This window comes from Cinclus cinclus, chromosome 27 (assembly GCF_963662255.1).
Source record: "Cinclus cinclus chromosome 27, bCinCin1.1, whole genome shotgun sequence".
Taxonomy (NCBI): Eukaryota; Metazoa; Chordata; class Aves; order Passeriformes; family Cinclidae; genus Cinclus; species Cinclus cinclus.
Window position 1 is genome coordinate 3,263,295 of NC_085072.1, and position 12,759 is coordinate 3,276,053.

Genomic DNA, 12,759 nt, shown 5'->3' on the forward strand with positions numbered 1-12,759 from the left:
GCCTGCAAAGAACAGTGTGAGAAACACTGGCGAGGAGACGCTCACGGAGTCGGGGCCATGGCAGGACAGGGTGCAAGAGTCCCATGGGCCAGGCCCCGGGGGACAGCTCGTCCCAGGAATGCCAGGAGGGCACCCCCAGATCTGCCCCAAACACCAGCCCTGAACAGGGACAGCGTGGGATGGGAACGGCAGCTTTAAATCACCAAATTCCTGCTGTGACTCAGGCAGTTATCCCAAGAAAGGGATGCTCTGCTGGAAGAACTCTGTCCTCCCTGAAAATTGGGTTTTTCCCCGCACAGGGACAACAGGAAGGTTCATCCCAGCGATGCCTTAGGATTTGAGCTTTTTATATTTATCATACATTTGTAATCCTATAATTCTTTAGGGTATATCTCTAAATTCCATACACAGTGTGAGCTGCTGCTTTCCCATTTTGACAATTCCTCTCCAGGCCTGGGAATCAAGGACACCTCACTGCCTCAGGCCCTGAGAGATTTAAACAAAAGTGAGTTGTTGGCGGGGAGCAAACCTGGGGACTTCATTACCTGAAGCTGTAACTGAAAAATCAACCCCCATTATGCAAATGGACCAAACTTATGAAAGTGTGAAAACCCATGACCTGTGGCCCATTTCTGGGGAGCTTTACCTGCCCCCTAAAGGCACCTGGAGGCCCTCCAATAAATACAACATTTTTACTCCCTTCATTTTGCCTGCCCTCTGGTTTTTGGCTATTGCCAACAAGGCACCACCAGCCCACGCTGGGGTTTTTGGGGACACCACGCGGGGGCCGTGCCAGGGCCACCAGCCACGGGACCATTGCACCCTCTCCCAGAAAAACGAGGCGAGAGTCCCGCCGGAGCAGCAAAGAGCACAGACTGATGAGGAGAAGGAAGGAAGGAGGAAGAAGGAAGGAGGAATGCTCGGTAGTTAGTGTGGTGCTGGTTCAAAGGATGGAGAGGCTGGCGTTACCTTTGTTGCGGTTTTCGGGGGCTCCGCTTTTTTTACCTGTTCAAAGAGAGAAAGGGGGGAGGGCTGAGCACGGGGGAGCCACATTTCCCATCCAGCTGGGATTCTCCGAGGGGCCACTCCAGTGGTCACCCTCTGGTCACCACGCCTTGGTTCACACAGCTCCGGAGCACCCGGGCTGCGCTGGGCATCCATCCCAGTGCCAAGGATTCCGAATTTCCCCACCTGTAAATCACCCCCACAACCCCAGCAGAGCCTCCAGGGTGCTGGAGGTGCCTCAGATTTTCAGGAGGAGAAACCACAGAACTCCACGGAGCAGAATCTCAGGAGAAATCCTCCTGCAGCTTCAGGCCCCTCCCTCCCTCCTGCTGCCAGCAGATCCATATGGGAAGAGATTTGTCCTCACCCTGGGCAACACCAGACCCGGAGCAGGGAGATGTGACCCCTCCACAATCTGTCGAGGTGGCACATGGGGGTGCCACACAGGGACCCCACCTCAACCAGCCTCAGGTGACGAGGGGTTTATGTCACCCCACAGCTCCAGTGGGGAAAAACTGGTGGCACCCCCTGGCCTGCTTTGCTCCCAAATCCATTGAGCTTGAAGGTTGGGAAAGCTCCAAGCACAGCAGTGTCATTCTCAGTGCCACTCTCAGGGCACCTTGTCCTGCCACTTCCACGGTGGCAGCTGAACCCTGCAGCTCTGCAGATCCCAAATCCCAATGATCCCAGAGCTGGAGAAGCCAGGATGAACACCAGGAGCTGGGATGCACCCCCAGAGCTGGGAGCTGGCAGCCAGTACAGCCTGGGAAGCCTCTCCCTGCCTGGCATCACCAACTGGGAAGGGCTGCTGGAGCAGCTGGCAGTGCCAGCCTGATGCTGCTGCCAGCGCCTGATCCTGGTGAGGCCAAACCTGCTGGGCAGGAGATCAGGGACACAGGGAGCTTCCCGAGCTTCCCCAGCTGGGAATAAGCAGCTGGATGTGATAGCTGAGATGGCAGAGAGTTCCAGTCCCAGCAGCATGGGAGCACCTCAGCCTGGCTGCTGTGCCACCCCTCCTCTGCCTCCTGCCATCCCCTCCTTTCCCCCAGGTAACTCAGGGAATGCTCAGGAGATCCTCAGCCAAGTCCTCCAGGATTTGGATGGGCTAAAACCATCCTGTGGGCACACCCAGGACTCTCCTTCCCACCACCACGGGGTGGGCAGTGAGCACTGCAGGGAGTCACCAGCAGCCCCCCTTCCAGGGGGATCCTTGATCCCCACAGCTCCAGGATGGAGGTGGGAGCTGGAGAAGGGTCCCAAAGAGGTCTGGGAGCAGGGGGGGACCAGGTGCAGGGGACAGGGAGGGACCCCCGGCCTCTCCCTATTCCTGCCTGGCACAGGGGAGCTGACCCCGATGTGGGGGGAGCCTGAGGATGCTTCCCAGGAAAGGGAGGAAGGAGGGAAAATGCAGGCTCAAAGCATTCTCACCTTTCTTCACTTTCTTCTCCTCATCACCTTCTCCTGCTCCCAAGAGGGTGAAGATGATCCCTGTCTGGGAGTTGATGCCCACAGCAGTCACCACCATCCTGCCCGAGCCCTCCATCACGTGGGTACCTGGCGAGTCAGGAATGCCACGGGCACACAGGTGAGACTCCCAGTTCACACCCCACAGAATTCCAGACTGGTTTGGCTTGGATGGGACCTTCAACCCCATCCTGTTCCCCTATCCCAGACTGCTCCAAGCCCTGTCGAGCCTGGCCTTGGACACCTCCCTGAGAGCAGGACTCACTCAGCCACCCCGATCCCAGCCCCGCATCCATCCCAGAACCCTCACCTGACAGCAGCATGGGGTCTTTATCCATGGATTTCTTGACCTGGTCGGACTCCCCGGTCAGCGAGCTCTCATCTATTTTCAGGTCATTGCCCTGGATCAGGATCCCATCTGCAGGCAGGAGATCACCTGGGAAAGGAGGAAAAACAGGGATCAGCCCAGCCTGAGCTCAGCCCTGCCTGCTCCATCCCACAGGAATGCACCAAAAGGATCCAAAGATCGGGCTCAGACCAGGTCTAGAGGGAGGAGAGGCAGGTGGGGTTTGGAAGGGACAGGTGCAGTAAAATGAAACCCAGGATTTCACAGAAATCCCAAATCCTCCCTGGTGCATGGAGAGCCCTGGGGAGGATTTTGCTCAGTGCTTCCCCATCTGGTTTTAATGAATCCTTCCCAGAGCTCCTGATGCATCCAAAATCCACCGTGTGCACCTGCCAAGTATGGGAGTGGGCCCTTGGGAAAACGAGCACGGTGTTGGATCAATCTCCTTCCTGAATGGGAGGAATATTCCCCCAGGGAAATGAGGAGCAGGGCCTGATTTATCCCAAGGGCTGCAGCTCCAGGAAAAGGAAACATCCACCAATACCTCCAGGATGAGGAAATATTCCCCAACAACTCCTGATAACAGAATATTCACCAACATCAACTGGATAAGGAAATGTTCCTGGATGAGGAAATACCCACTGATATCTCCTGGATAAGGAAATGTTCCCCAAAACCTCCTGGATAAAGGAAACCCTCCCCAACATCTCCTGGATGAGGAAATACCCACTGACACCTCCTGGATAAGGAAACTCTCCTCAACGTCTCCTGGATAAGGAAATATCCACTGACACCTCCTCAATAAGGAAATGTTCCTCAAAACCTCCAGGATAAGGAAACCCTCCCCAGCATCTCCTGGATGAAGAAATATTCCTCAACATCTCCTCAATAAGGAAATGTTCCCCAACAATTCCTGGATAAAGGAAACCCTCCCCAGCATCTCCTGGATGAGGAAATATCCACTGACACCTCCTGGATAAGGAAATGTTCCCAAAACCTCCTGGATAAGGAAACCCTCCTTAACATCTCCGGGATAAGGAAATGTTCCCCAACAATTCCTGGATAAAGGAAACCCTCCCCAGCATCTCCTGGATGAGGAAACATCCTCAACAGGGCCAAGGTTGGGAAAATAAAGGAATTCTGATCCAGCAGCTCCAGGACAGAAAAGAGATGGCGAGTGGAGCTCCAGGAGAGCACTTCCACGGAGGAGCCGACGTTTCTCCAGGAGGAAGAAGGGCTGGAGGATCCCGGGGGAAGGCCAGGCCCAGCCGGACTCACCGTACTTGATCTGGGCGATGTCCCCCACCACGATCTCGGCCACGGGGATCTGGATCACCTGGCCCTTGCGGATCACCGTGAACTTCTGCTCCTGCTCGATGCGGCTCTGCAGGCCCCGGAACTGCTTCTCCTTGCTCCAGTCGTTGAAGGCCGTCACCAGCACCACGATGATGACGGAGAACAGGATGGCAGCGCCCTCGATCCAGCCCGCCTGAGACTCGCCCTCGTCCTCCACGCCGCCCGCGGACTGCCCGCACACTGCCCGGAGAATTCCCATTGGGATAACCCCACACGGGATAACCCCATGGGGATAACCCCACACAGGAGAATTCCCATTGGGATAACCCCACACGGGATAACCCCACACGGGATAACCCCATGGGGATAACCCCACACGGGAGAATTCCCACTGGGATAACCCCACACGGGATAACCCCATGGGGATAACCCCACATGGGAGAATTCCCACTGGGATAACCCCACACGGGATAACCCTACTGGGATAACCCCACACAGGAGAATTCCCACTGGGATAACCCCACACAGGAAAATTCCCACTGGGATAACCCCACACGGGAGAATTCCCACCGGGAACGGGGCAGATCCCGGAGTCCCCCCACCGCACCGTGTCCCCCGACTCACGCTCATTGTCCCCTCCCGGGGGGTGGTAGAAGGACAGCCCCAGGGACACGATGGCCGCGATCTCCAGGATGATGAGGGTCACATCCTGCAGCGCCTCCCACACCAGCTGTAGGAACGTCTTGGCCTTTTTGGGGGGGATGAAGTTCTGGCCGAACACCTGGCGCCGCTTCTCCAGGTCCGTGGGGTTCCCAGACAGGCCTGAGGGGCACAGGGAGCAGGGAAATCCCACTGCTGGCACCAGGGAATTCTGTGGGGTTCCCAAACTGGGATGAGGGAAATCCCACTGCTGGCACCAGGGAATTCTGTGGGGTTCCCAAACTGGGATGAGATCAAATCCCACTGCTGGCACCACAGAATTCTGTGGGGTTCCCAAACTGGGATGAGGGAAATCCCACTGCTGGCACCACAGAATTCTGTGGGGTTCCCAAACTGGGATGAGATCAAATCCCACTGCTGGCACCAGGGAATTCTGTGGGGTTCCCAAACTGGGATGAGATCAAATCCCACTGCTGGCACCAGGGAATTCTGTGGGGTTCCTGGCCAGGGCTGCAGGGGATGGGGAACAGGGATAAGCAGAAATCCCACTGATGGATAAATACACAAAAAAATGGAATTAAAGCATCCCTATCAAAGTCATTCCTATCAAAATCCCTTCTATCAAAATCATTCCATACCAAAATAATTCCTATCAAAATCATTCCTTATCAAAATCCTTCCTTATCAAAATCATTGCTTATCAAAGTCATTTCCAACAAAACCATTCCTATCGAAATCATTCCTTATCAAAATCATTCCTAAACAAAATAATCCCTATCAAAACCATTCCCACCAAAACCATTCCTATTGCACAGATAAAAGAATTCACAAATCCTCCAGCAACTCCCTGGTGCTGTGCCACTGTCACCCCTCTGTGCCACTGCCACCCCCGGGCAGGGGACACCAGGCTGCACCTGGCGAGTGCCCAGCTGGCACCAGTGGCTTTGTTTACATCAAAAGAGCCGAAAATCTGGGCAAATCTGGGAAAATCTGGTGCCATCAGCACCCACGGCCACCTGAGCCCTGTCCCCTACCAGCCTCAGGAGTGTCCCCAAGCCCTGGGGACATTGGATCCAGGCAGAGACACCAGATCCAGGCAAAGAGGGAGGAGGATTTGGGCTGGTGCTGCTGGAAAAGGGAAAGAGCAGGACACAGAGCAGGGAGTGAGGATGGGGAATGGGGAAAAATGGGGAAGAACAGGGGGGATAAAAGGGGGGATAAAAGGGGGGATAAAAGGGGGGATACAATGGTGTAAAAGGGAGAAGAAGGAAAGGGAGAAGAAGGAAAGGGAGAAGAAGGAAAGGGAGAAGGGAGAAGAAAAGGGAGAGGAAAAGGGAGAGGAAAAGGGAGAGGAAAAGGGAGAGGAAAAGGGAGAGGAAAAGGGAGAGGAAAAGGGAGAGGAAAAGGGAGAGGAAAAGGGAGAGGAAAAGGGAGAGGAAAAGGGAGAAGGGAGCCTGAGCCCCTTCAGAGCCCTGCCAGGCAGCGATGGGTGACAGTGGCAATGTGACACTGCCACCCCTAATAAAGCCATAAGTGCTGAGGGGTCCCCAGAAGGAGCAGCCCCCCTGCCCAGCACCACCTTAAGGGACCCCCCATTTTTTCCACTTTAAGATGTTCCTGGGGCTGTTGCCAGGTCCCGGGATGCTCTGGGAATGGCCCTGGACACTTCCTGGTGGTGCCTGGAGCAGCCTGGCAGTGACAGAGTTGGGGGGGGGGACCTGGCACTCGGGTTCAAGGGACAGCTCCGTGTCACTCTGGGGACACCCCCTGCCAGCCCCGTGTCATTCCAGGGGACACCCCCTGCCAGCCCCGTGTCCCCCCAGGCAGGAAGCAGCAGCAGCACCAATCCCATTCCCTGTTCTTGCTGGGACTCCAGCCCAGCTGCAGGGAGGGGACAGCTGGCAGCTGGAGCAGCTGGGGTGTCCCCTCCCAGCCCCGAGAGGAGGCTGAGCAGGATCCTGGGATGTCCCAGCCTCTGTTCCCACCCAGTGGATGGAAAATGCAGCTTATGGCCACGGAGCTGCAGGGACACACGTGGGGACAGACCCATGAGGACACGGGACAGACCCATAGGGACATGGCATCACAGATCCCAAAGCACATCCCACTCATGGGAATGAGCCCAGGGCTGTCCCCCACCCTCCCCGGGGAACTGGGGGGGCTTCAATGGCTCTGTGTTGGCACAAGGAAGGTGACAAAGGGACCCTGCCACACATATGTCACTGCAGGCTCTGGGGGCACCGATCAGAAGGTGACAAAGAGCAGCAGCCCTGGGCAGGTGCCACCCATGGGGCACCAGAAAATGCCACTGCAGGCTCTGGGGTCAGGACTAGCAGGGGGAATAATGGGGTACAAATTTTGGGTGGGGAACACATATGACAGCAGGGAGCTGTCTCCAGTCCCGGATCTGCCTGGGGACAGAGGTGGCACAAGAATCCTGAGCCGGGATGGGGACAGAGGTGGCACAAGGAGCCCCCCCCACAGGATCCTGAGCCGGGATGGGGACAGAGGTGGCACAAGGAGCCCCCCCCACAGGATCCTGAGCCGGGATGGGGACAGAGGTGGCACAAGGAGCCCTCCCCCACAGGATCCTGAGCCGGGATGGGGACAGAGGTGGCACAAGGAGCCCCCCCCACAGGATCCTGAGCCGGGATGGGGACAGAGGTGGCAGCCGCAGGTGAGTCAGGGTGGCTGTGCTGGCACCGGGCACCCAGGGGATACTTGGGGACAGCAGGGGGTGCAGAGCCATCACCTGGCTGTGGGACACCCCACAGCACCCCAAAGCCACTTGGGGAGCAGCCTCGAGGGGTTGGGGTCTGGTGGCACCTCCCGGGGCACAGCTGGAGCTGCCAGACCCTATAGTGACACTGGGGACCCCGAGGCAGGCTCTGAGGGACCCTGGGCAGTGTTTGCCCACGAGGACAGTGCCAGGCTGGAGAGGGGACAGCCAGTCCTGCAGCACGGAGTGGCACCGAGGGATCCAGGTGGGATCACACCACTCCAGGCCGTGGATCCTACAGCTGGCAGGACACCCCGTGGTGGCCCCGGTGACACGCAGGAGGACAAGGCCCTGTGCCACCCCAGCGAGGTGATCAGCAAAGGGACAATGAGAACGGGGATAGGGACAAAAATCTGGGAGCAGGGAGACGGAGCTGGGACGAGCAGCCCTGCTCGGTGGGATCAGACACAAAGGCTGCCTCAGGATTCTGCTCTTCCCAAAAATCCCAGCTTGGAGGAGAGAACTGAGCTTAACAGGATGGGACGGAACAGCTCAGCTCCACGGGAGGGACGTGCCAGGGGCACAAGATCCAGCCTTGGGGTGGCACTGAACCCTTCAACTCCCCCAAAAGAGACTTTTGGGCTCTCCTCCTGCCTCTCCTCCCACCCCAAAGCAGCGTGACCCCACTTTGGCAGGGCCCAGCACATTGTTTTGTGACCTGGGCTTTGTATTTCCACCGGGATTTCCCCCCCTTCTCTAACGACATCCCGATATTGTCTCTCCTTCCCGGTCCTGCTCGCAGCTGGAAAGCTGCAGATCCCCCCCTTGCAGCACTAAAAATATCCCACAGATTGTCCCATTCGAGTCCCCACCCCACAGCTCCAGAAAAACCCTCGGAGCTGGAACCAGGGGCTCTCTGCCCCCTGCTCCCCCTCAGTGCCAGGGAAGGCTCCAGGGCTGTGCCAGAGCACCCCCAGTGCCATCCCTCATCCCAGCCCACAGGACGGCCACTGGAGCCACCACCCCTGGATGCGACCTTCACATGGCTCCATCCCAGAGGTGACAACCCCAGAGGTGACAACCCTAGACCACGGAACAGTTGCTGGAGTCACCACCCTCAGGTGTCACCTTCACATGGCTCCATCCCAGAGGTGACAACCCCAGAGGTGACAACCCCAAACCACAGGAGCCACCTCCTTTGCGTGTCACCTTCACATGGCTCCATCCTAGAGGTGACAACCCTGGACCACGGGAGCCACCGCTGTCAGGTGTCACCCTCACATGGCTCCATCCTAGAGGTGACAACCCGAGACCACGGGAGCCACGTCCCTTGCATGTCACCTTCACACGGCTCCATTCCAGAAGTGACAACCCCAGAGGTGACAACCCCAGCACACGGCAGGCTCACTCACCTTCGACCGACGACGTTTTCAACCTCCTGCAGACGTTCTGCACACCGCCATAGGAGTCGTTGAGCCGGGCCACGGCCTCGGCGCTCCTCAGCTCCATGAGGTTCCTGAGCTCCACCATGGAGCACCCAAAGTCCCCCTCATGGTTGCCCTCGGCCACCGAGTTCCCGGGGTGGTGGTCGGCCACGTTGTTCGTCATCGCGTCACGGTGACGGTGCCACCGGCGCGGCGCTCCTGGGGTGGCCTCGCTGGCGGCTCCGGGTGGGGGGGATGCTCCCTATGGGGGGCTCCTTCCCTGGGGGCTTCCCGGAGTGGGGAAGGGGCGGTTCTAGCCGAGCCCAAGTTGTGGGGATGAAGGTGTAAACAGGATGTGCATGTTACCGCGGAGGCGACCTTAGCAACGCCCGGCGTGCAGCTCCTGCAGCGGGAGGAGGAGGAGGAGGAGGAGGAGGAGGAGGAGGGCTCCCTGGATACCACAGCAACTGGAGCTGTGAAAACAACCGTGGGAAACAAAAATACCGGCGTTAGCAGGGCTTGGGAAGGAGCGAGGAGCGCCACGGGGCGGGAAAGGGGAGCGGGGCTGCCCCAAGGCGGGGGTTTTGAGGGAGGACGTGGGGTCAGCTTTGGGCAAAAATTCCTGGGTGAGAAGTTGAGCTCCGGAGTGTGAAGCGAGGAAAATCGGCAGCTGTGGGGCCGGGCAGGAAAAGAGCCCAGGTGGTTCTTCACTTCCAGCCCAGACAAACCCTCCCATGGATTTCGGGTTAAAAATACCCCTCAGCAGTGGGAAACAGCTGCTTCCTCCCCTGGGCTGCAGCATCGCTCCTCGCCCTGCTGGCAGGTAGGGAACAATCCCAATGTCCCAGTATCCTAATTTCCCAAAAACCCTATATCCCAGTATCTCAACATCCCAGTATTCCAATATCTCAATATCCCAACATCCTGTTATCCCAAAATCCCTATATCCTGATATCCCAAAATCCCAGCATTCCAATGTCTCAATATCCTGATATCCCAATATCCCAAATTCCCAAAATCCCAATGTCCCAATATCTTGATATCCCACTATCCCAAATTCCTAAAGTAAAAATATCCTGATATCCCAACATCCCAATATCCCTACACCCAAGTATCCAAAATTTCCAAAATAAATTCCCCAAATCCCAATACCCCGATATCCCAATACCCCAAAATCCAGATATCCCAATATCCCAAATTCCTCAAACCCCAATATCCCAAATTTCCATAATCCCAAATTCCCAATACCCTGATATCCATGGGAAAGGGGCTGCAGCTCCCCATGGGCTCTACATCAGCTGGGAGATGCTGCAGGAACCACGGAAGACAAGTGGCAGAGAAGCCACCAAAACCTCGGAGTTTCTCAGAACTGAGATTTTTTTGTCAATGACCTGCGGCTCCCTGAGGGCAGCCTGTGGCTCTCAGTGTCCCCAAGTGCTGCCACAATCCCCCAGAGAGGACAGGGGAGCCCCAAAACTGCTTCAACCAAGCCAGGCAGGGACCACGAGCATCCCAGAGCTCCCCCATTCCTCAGGGATTTGGGGGCTGGGATGCCCTGCTGGGATTTCAGAGTTCTAGAGACAAATAGGGACATGGAGGGAACAGCACAGGCCAGAGGGAAAAAGGGATTTTTGTCAGCCAGGGTTAGCTGTGTTCCCAAGCTCCAGGGAAGCTCCCGGCACTCCAGAGGCAAAAAGGCTGCGAGGGGAAGCTCTCGTGGAGAGAAAATAAAATCTTCCTAAGGGCAAAATAAATAAAGAACACCAAGGGAACGGCCAGTCCATCTGAGACAGGGCCCAGGGGTGGCAGAGCAGGATGGCGAGGGACAGGGATGGACAGGAGGGAGGAGGGACAATGTCCACTGCTGATCCCAGGAGCACACGAGATGCATCAGCCCTCACCAACCCCACAGAGAGGCACCAAATCAGCGCAGAGCTGTCCCAAAACTGCCCCAATTCCAGCCCCAGGGCTGTCCCAATTCCAGCCCCAGGACCGTTCCCAAAACTGCGCCAGTTCCAGCCCCAGGACTGTCCAAATTCCAGCCCCAGAATTGTCCCCAAACTGCCCCAATTCCAGCCCCGGGGCTGTCCCAATTCCAGCCCCAGGACCGTTCCCAAAACTGCACCAGTTCCAGCCCCAGGACTGTCCAAATTCCAGCCCCAGAATTGTCCCCAAACTGCTCCAATTCCAGCCCCAGGACTGTCCCAGTTCCAGCCCCAGGACTGTCCCACACCACCCCAATTCCACACCCAGCCATGGGGACTTTTCAATCTCTGGGGCAGCACAACCCCAAAGAACCAAACCCACCAAACCCCTCCCTCAGGAGCAGCTCCTTATCGGGCCAGCAGCACTCCCAGGGCATTATCAGGACACCACAGGTACCAACTGAACCTCGGGGACAGCAGTGACACTGTCAGAATGTCCCCACCTCGGCAGGGACCTGTGCCCCAGCTGCAGGAGTGGGGACACTGGGATGGGGGACGCTGGGGTGGGGACACTGGGATTGGGAAAATGGGGATGGGGACACTGGAATGGGGACACTAAAAGGGGCTGAAAGGACACAGGGATGAGGACACTGGGGTGGGGGGTAATGAGGTGGGAGCACAGGGACTGGGAGAATGGGGATGGGGGACACAAGGATGGGGACAAGGGGATGGAGGGGCACTGGGACTGGAAAAATGGGGATGGGGACACAGGAACTGGGAACACTGGGATGGGGACACAGGGGTGGAACAAAGGGACACGGACACAAGGATAGGGGACACAGGGATAGTGAACACAGGAACAGGGACACTGCAGCTCCCAGGACACCCAAAATCCCATCCAGCAGGAACCACTGGGATGCTCCTGCATCCCTGCCCATTCCCAGCCCCGTTATCCCACGAGGAGAGCTGAGCTCATCCATCCCTGCAAGGCAGCAGCTCCCGGCAGCGGGAAGCAGGAGGTGGCAGGCCCAATTAAGCAGGCTCCTGCTGATTAAGAGAAAAAACGATAATTCCCCCACCCCACCACGCTCATTTCCTCCTCTTTCATAGCAACCAGTGCTGTCTGAGGAGAGCTCAGAGGTTAAGAGGGAGACAGTTAATTAATACGGTAACGGCCTAGCCCTTAATTACCCCTGAAGGAGCTCACGGGGTAGTGATCAGCACCATCCCTGTGTCCCACCGTGAGATTCCAGCCTGGAATTCACTCTGTCCTGGGGGAAAGGAGGGATCCAGCACCATCCCTGTGTCCCACCGTGAGATTCCAGCCTGGAATTCACTCTGTCCTGGGGGAAAGGAGGGATCAGCACCATCCCTGTGTCCCACCGTGAGATTCCAGCCTGGAATTCACTCTGTCCTGGGGGAAAGGAGGGATCAGCACCATCCCTGTGTCCCACCGTGAGATTCCAGCCTGGAATTCACTCTGTCCTGGGGGAAAGGAGGGATCAGCACCATCCCTGTGTCCCACCGTGAGACTCCAGCCTGGAATTCACTCTGTCCTAGGGGAAAGGAGGGATCCAGCACCATCCCTGTGTCCCACCGTGAGATTCCAGCCTGGAATTCACTCTGTCCTGGGGGAAAGGAGGGATCCAGCACCATCCCTGTGTCCCACCGTGAGATTCCAGCCTGGAACCTAAGGTGTGGGATGCTGGCTACTCTGAGCACCCTTCCCCAGCCATTCTGGGATCACAGCCCCATTCCTGTCCCTGCCCCATGCCACCAGCACAGGCTCCCTGCCCAAGCTGGGAAGGATCCACCCAGATCTGAGCCATGGCTCTGAGGAGCTCCCAGTGACTCCAGCAGGTTCTGCCCTTCACTCTGGGAATTCATTCCCAGAGCCCCAGCCCTGGAGAGGAACCACTT

At 57.3% G+C, this 12,759-nt stretch overlaps 1 protein-coding gene across 16 annotated transcripts in view; it reads right to left on the reverse strand.

Moving 5' to 3' along the window:
* ATP2B4 (ATPase plasma membrane Ca2+ transporting 4) overlaps positions 1 to 9,836 on the reverse strand; it is a 35,627-nt gene extending 25,791 nt beyond the window's left edge. For 5 of the 16 annotated variants that reach the window (XM_062509721.1, XM_062509717.1, XM_062509714.1 and 2 more), the window contains exons 1-6: positions 8,903 to 9,836; positions 4,736 to 4,933; positions 4,094 to 4,351; positions 2,780 to 2,905; positions 2,419 to 2,559; positions 970 to 1,005 (exon numbers count right to left, since the gene is read on the reverse strand). In XM_062509721.1, the coding sequence (XP_062365705.1) occupies positions 970 to 1,005; positions 2,419 to 2,559; positions 2,780 to 2,905; positions 4,094 to 4,351; positions 4,736 to 4,933; positions 8,903 to 9,098 (955 nt within the window). In that variant the 5' untranslated portion in view covers positions 9,099 to 9,836. The remainder of the gene's footprint in view (positions 1 to 969; positions 1,006 to 2,418; positions 2,560 to 2,779; positions 2,906 to 4,093; positions 4,352 to 4,735; positions 4,934 to 8,902) is intronic. The other 11 variants (XM_062509713.1, XM_062509711.1, XM_062509709.1 and 8 more) reach the window with 8 other exon arrangements.
* Between the last annotated feature and the right edge of the window lie 2,923 nt (positions 9,837 to 12,759).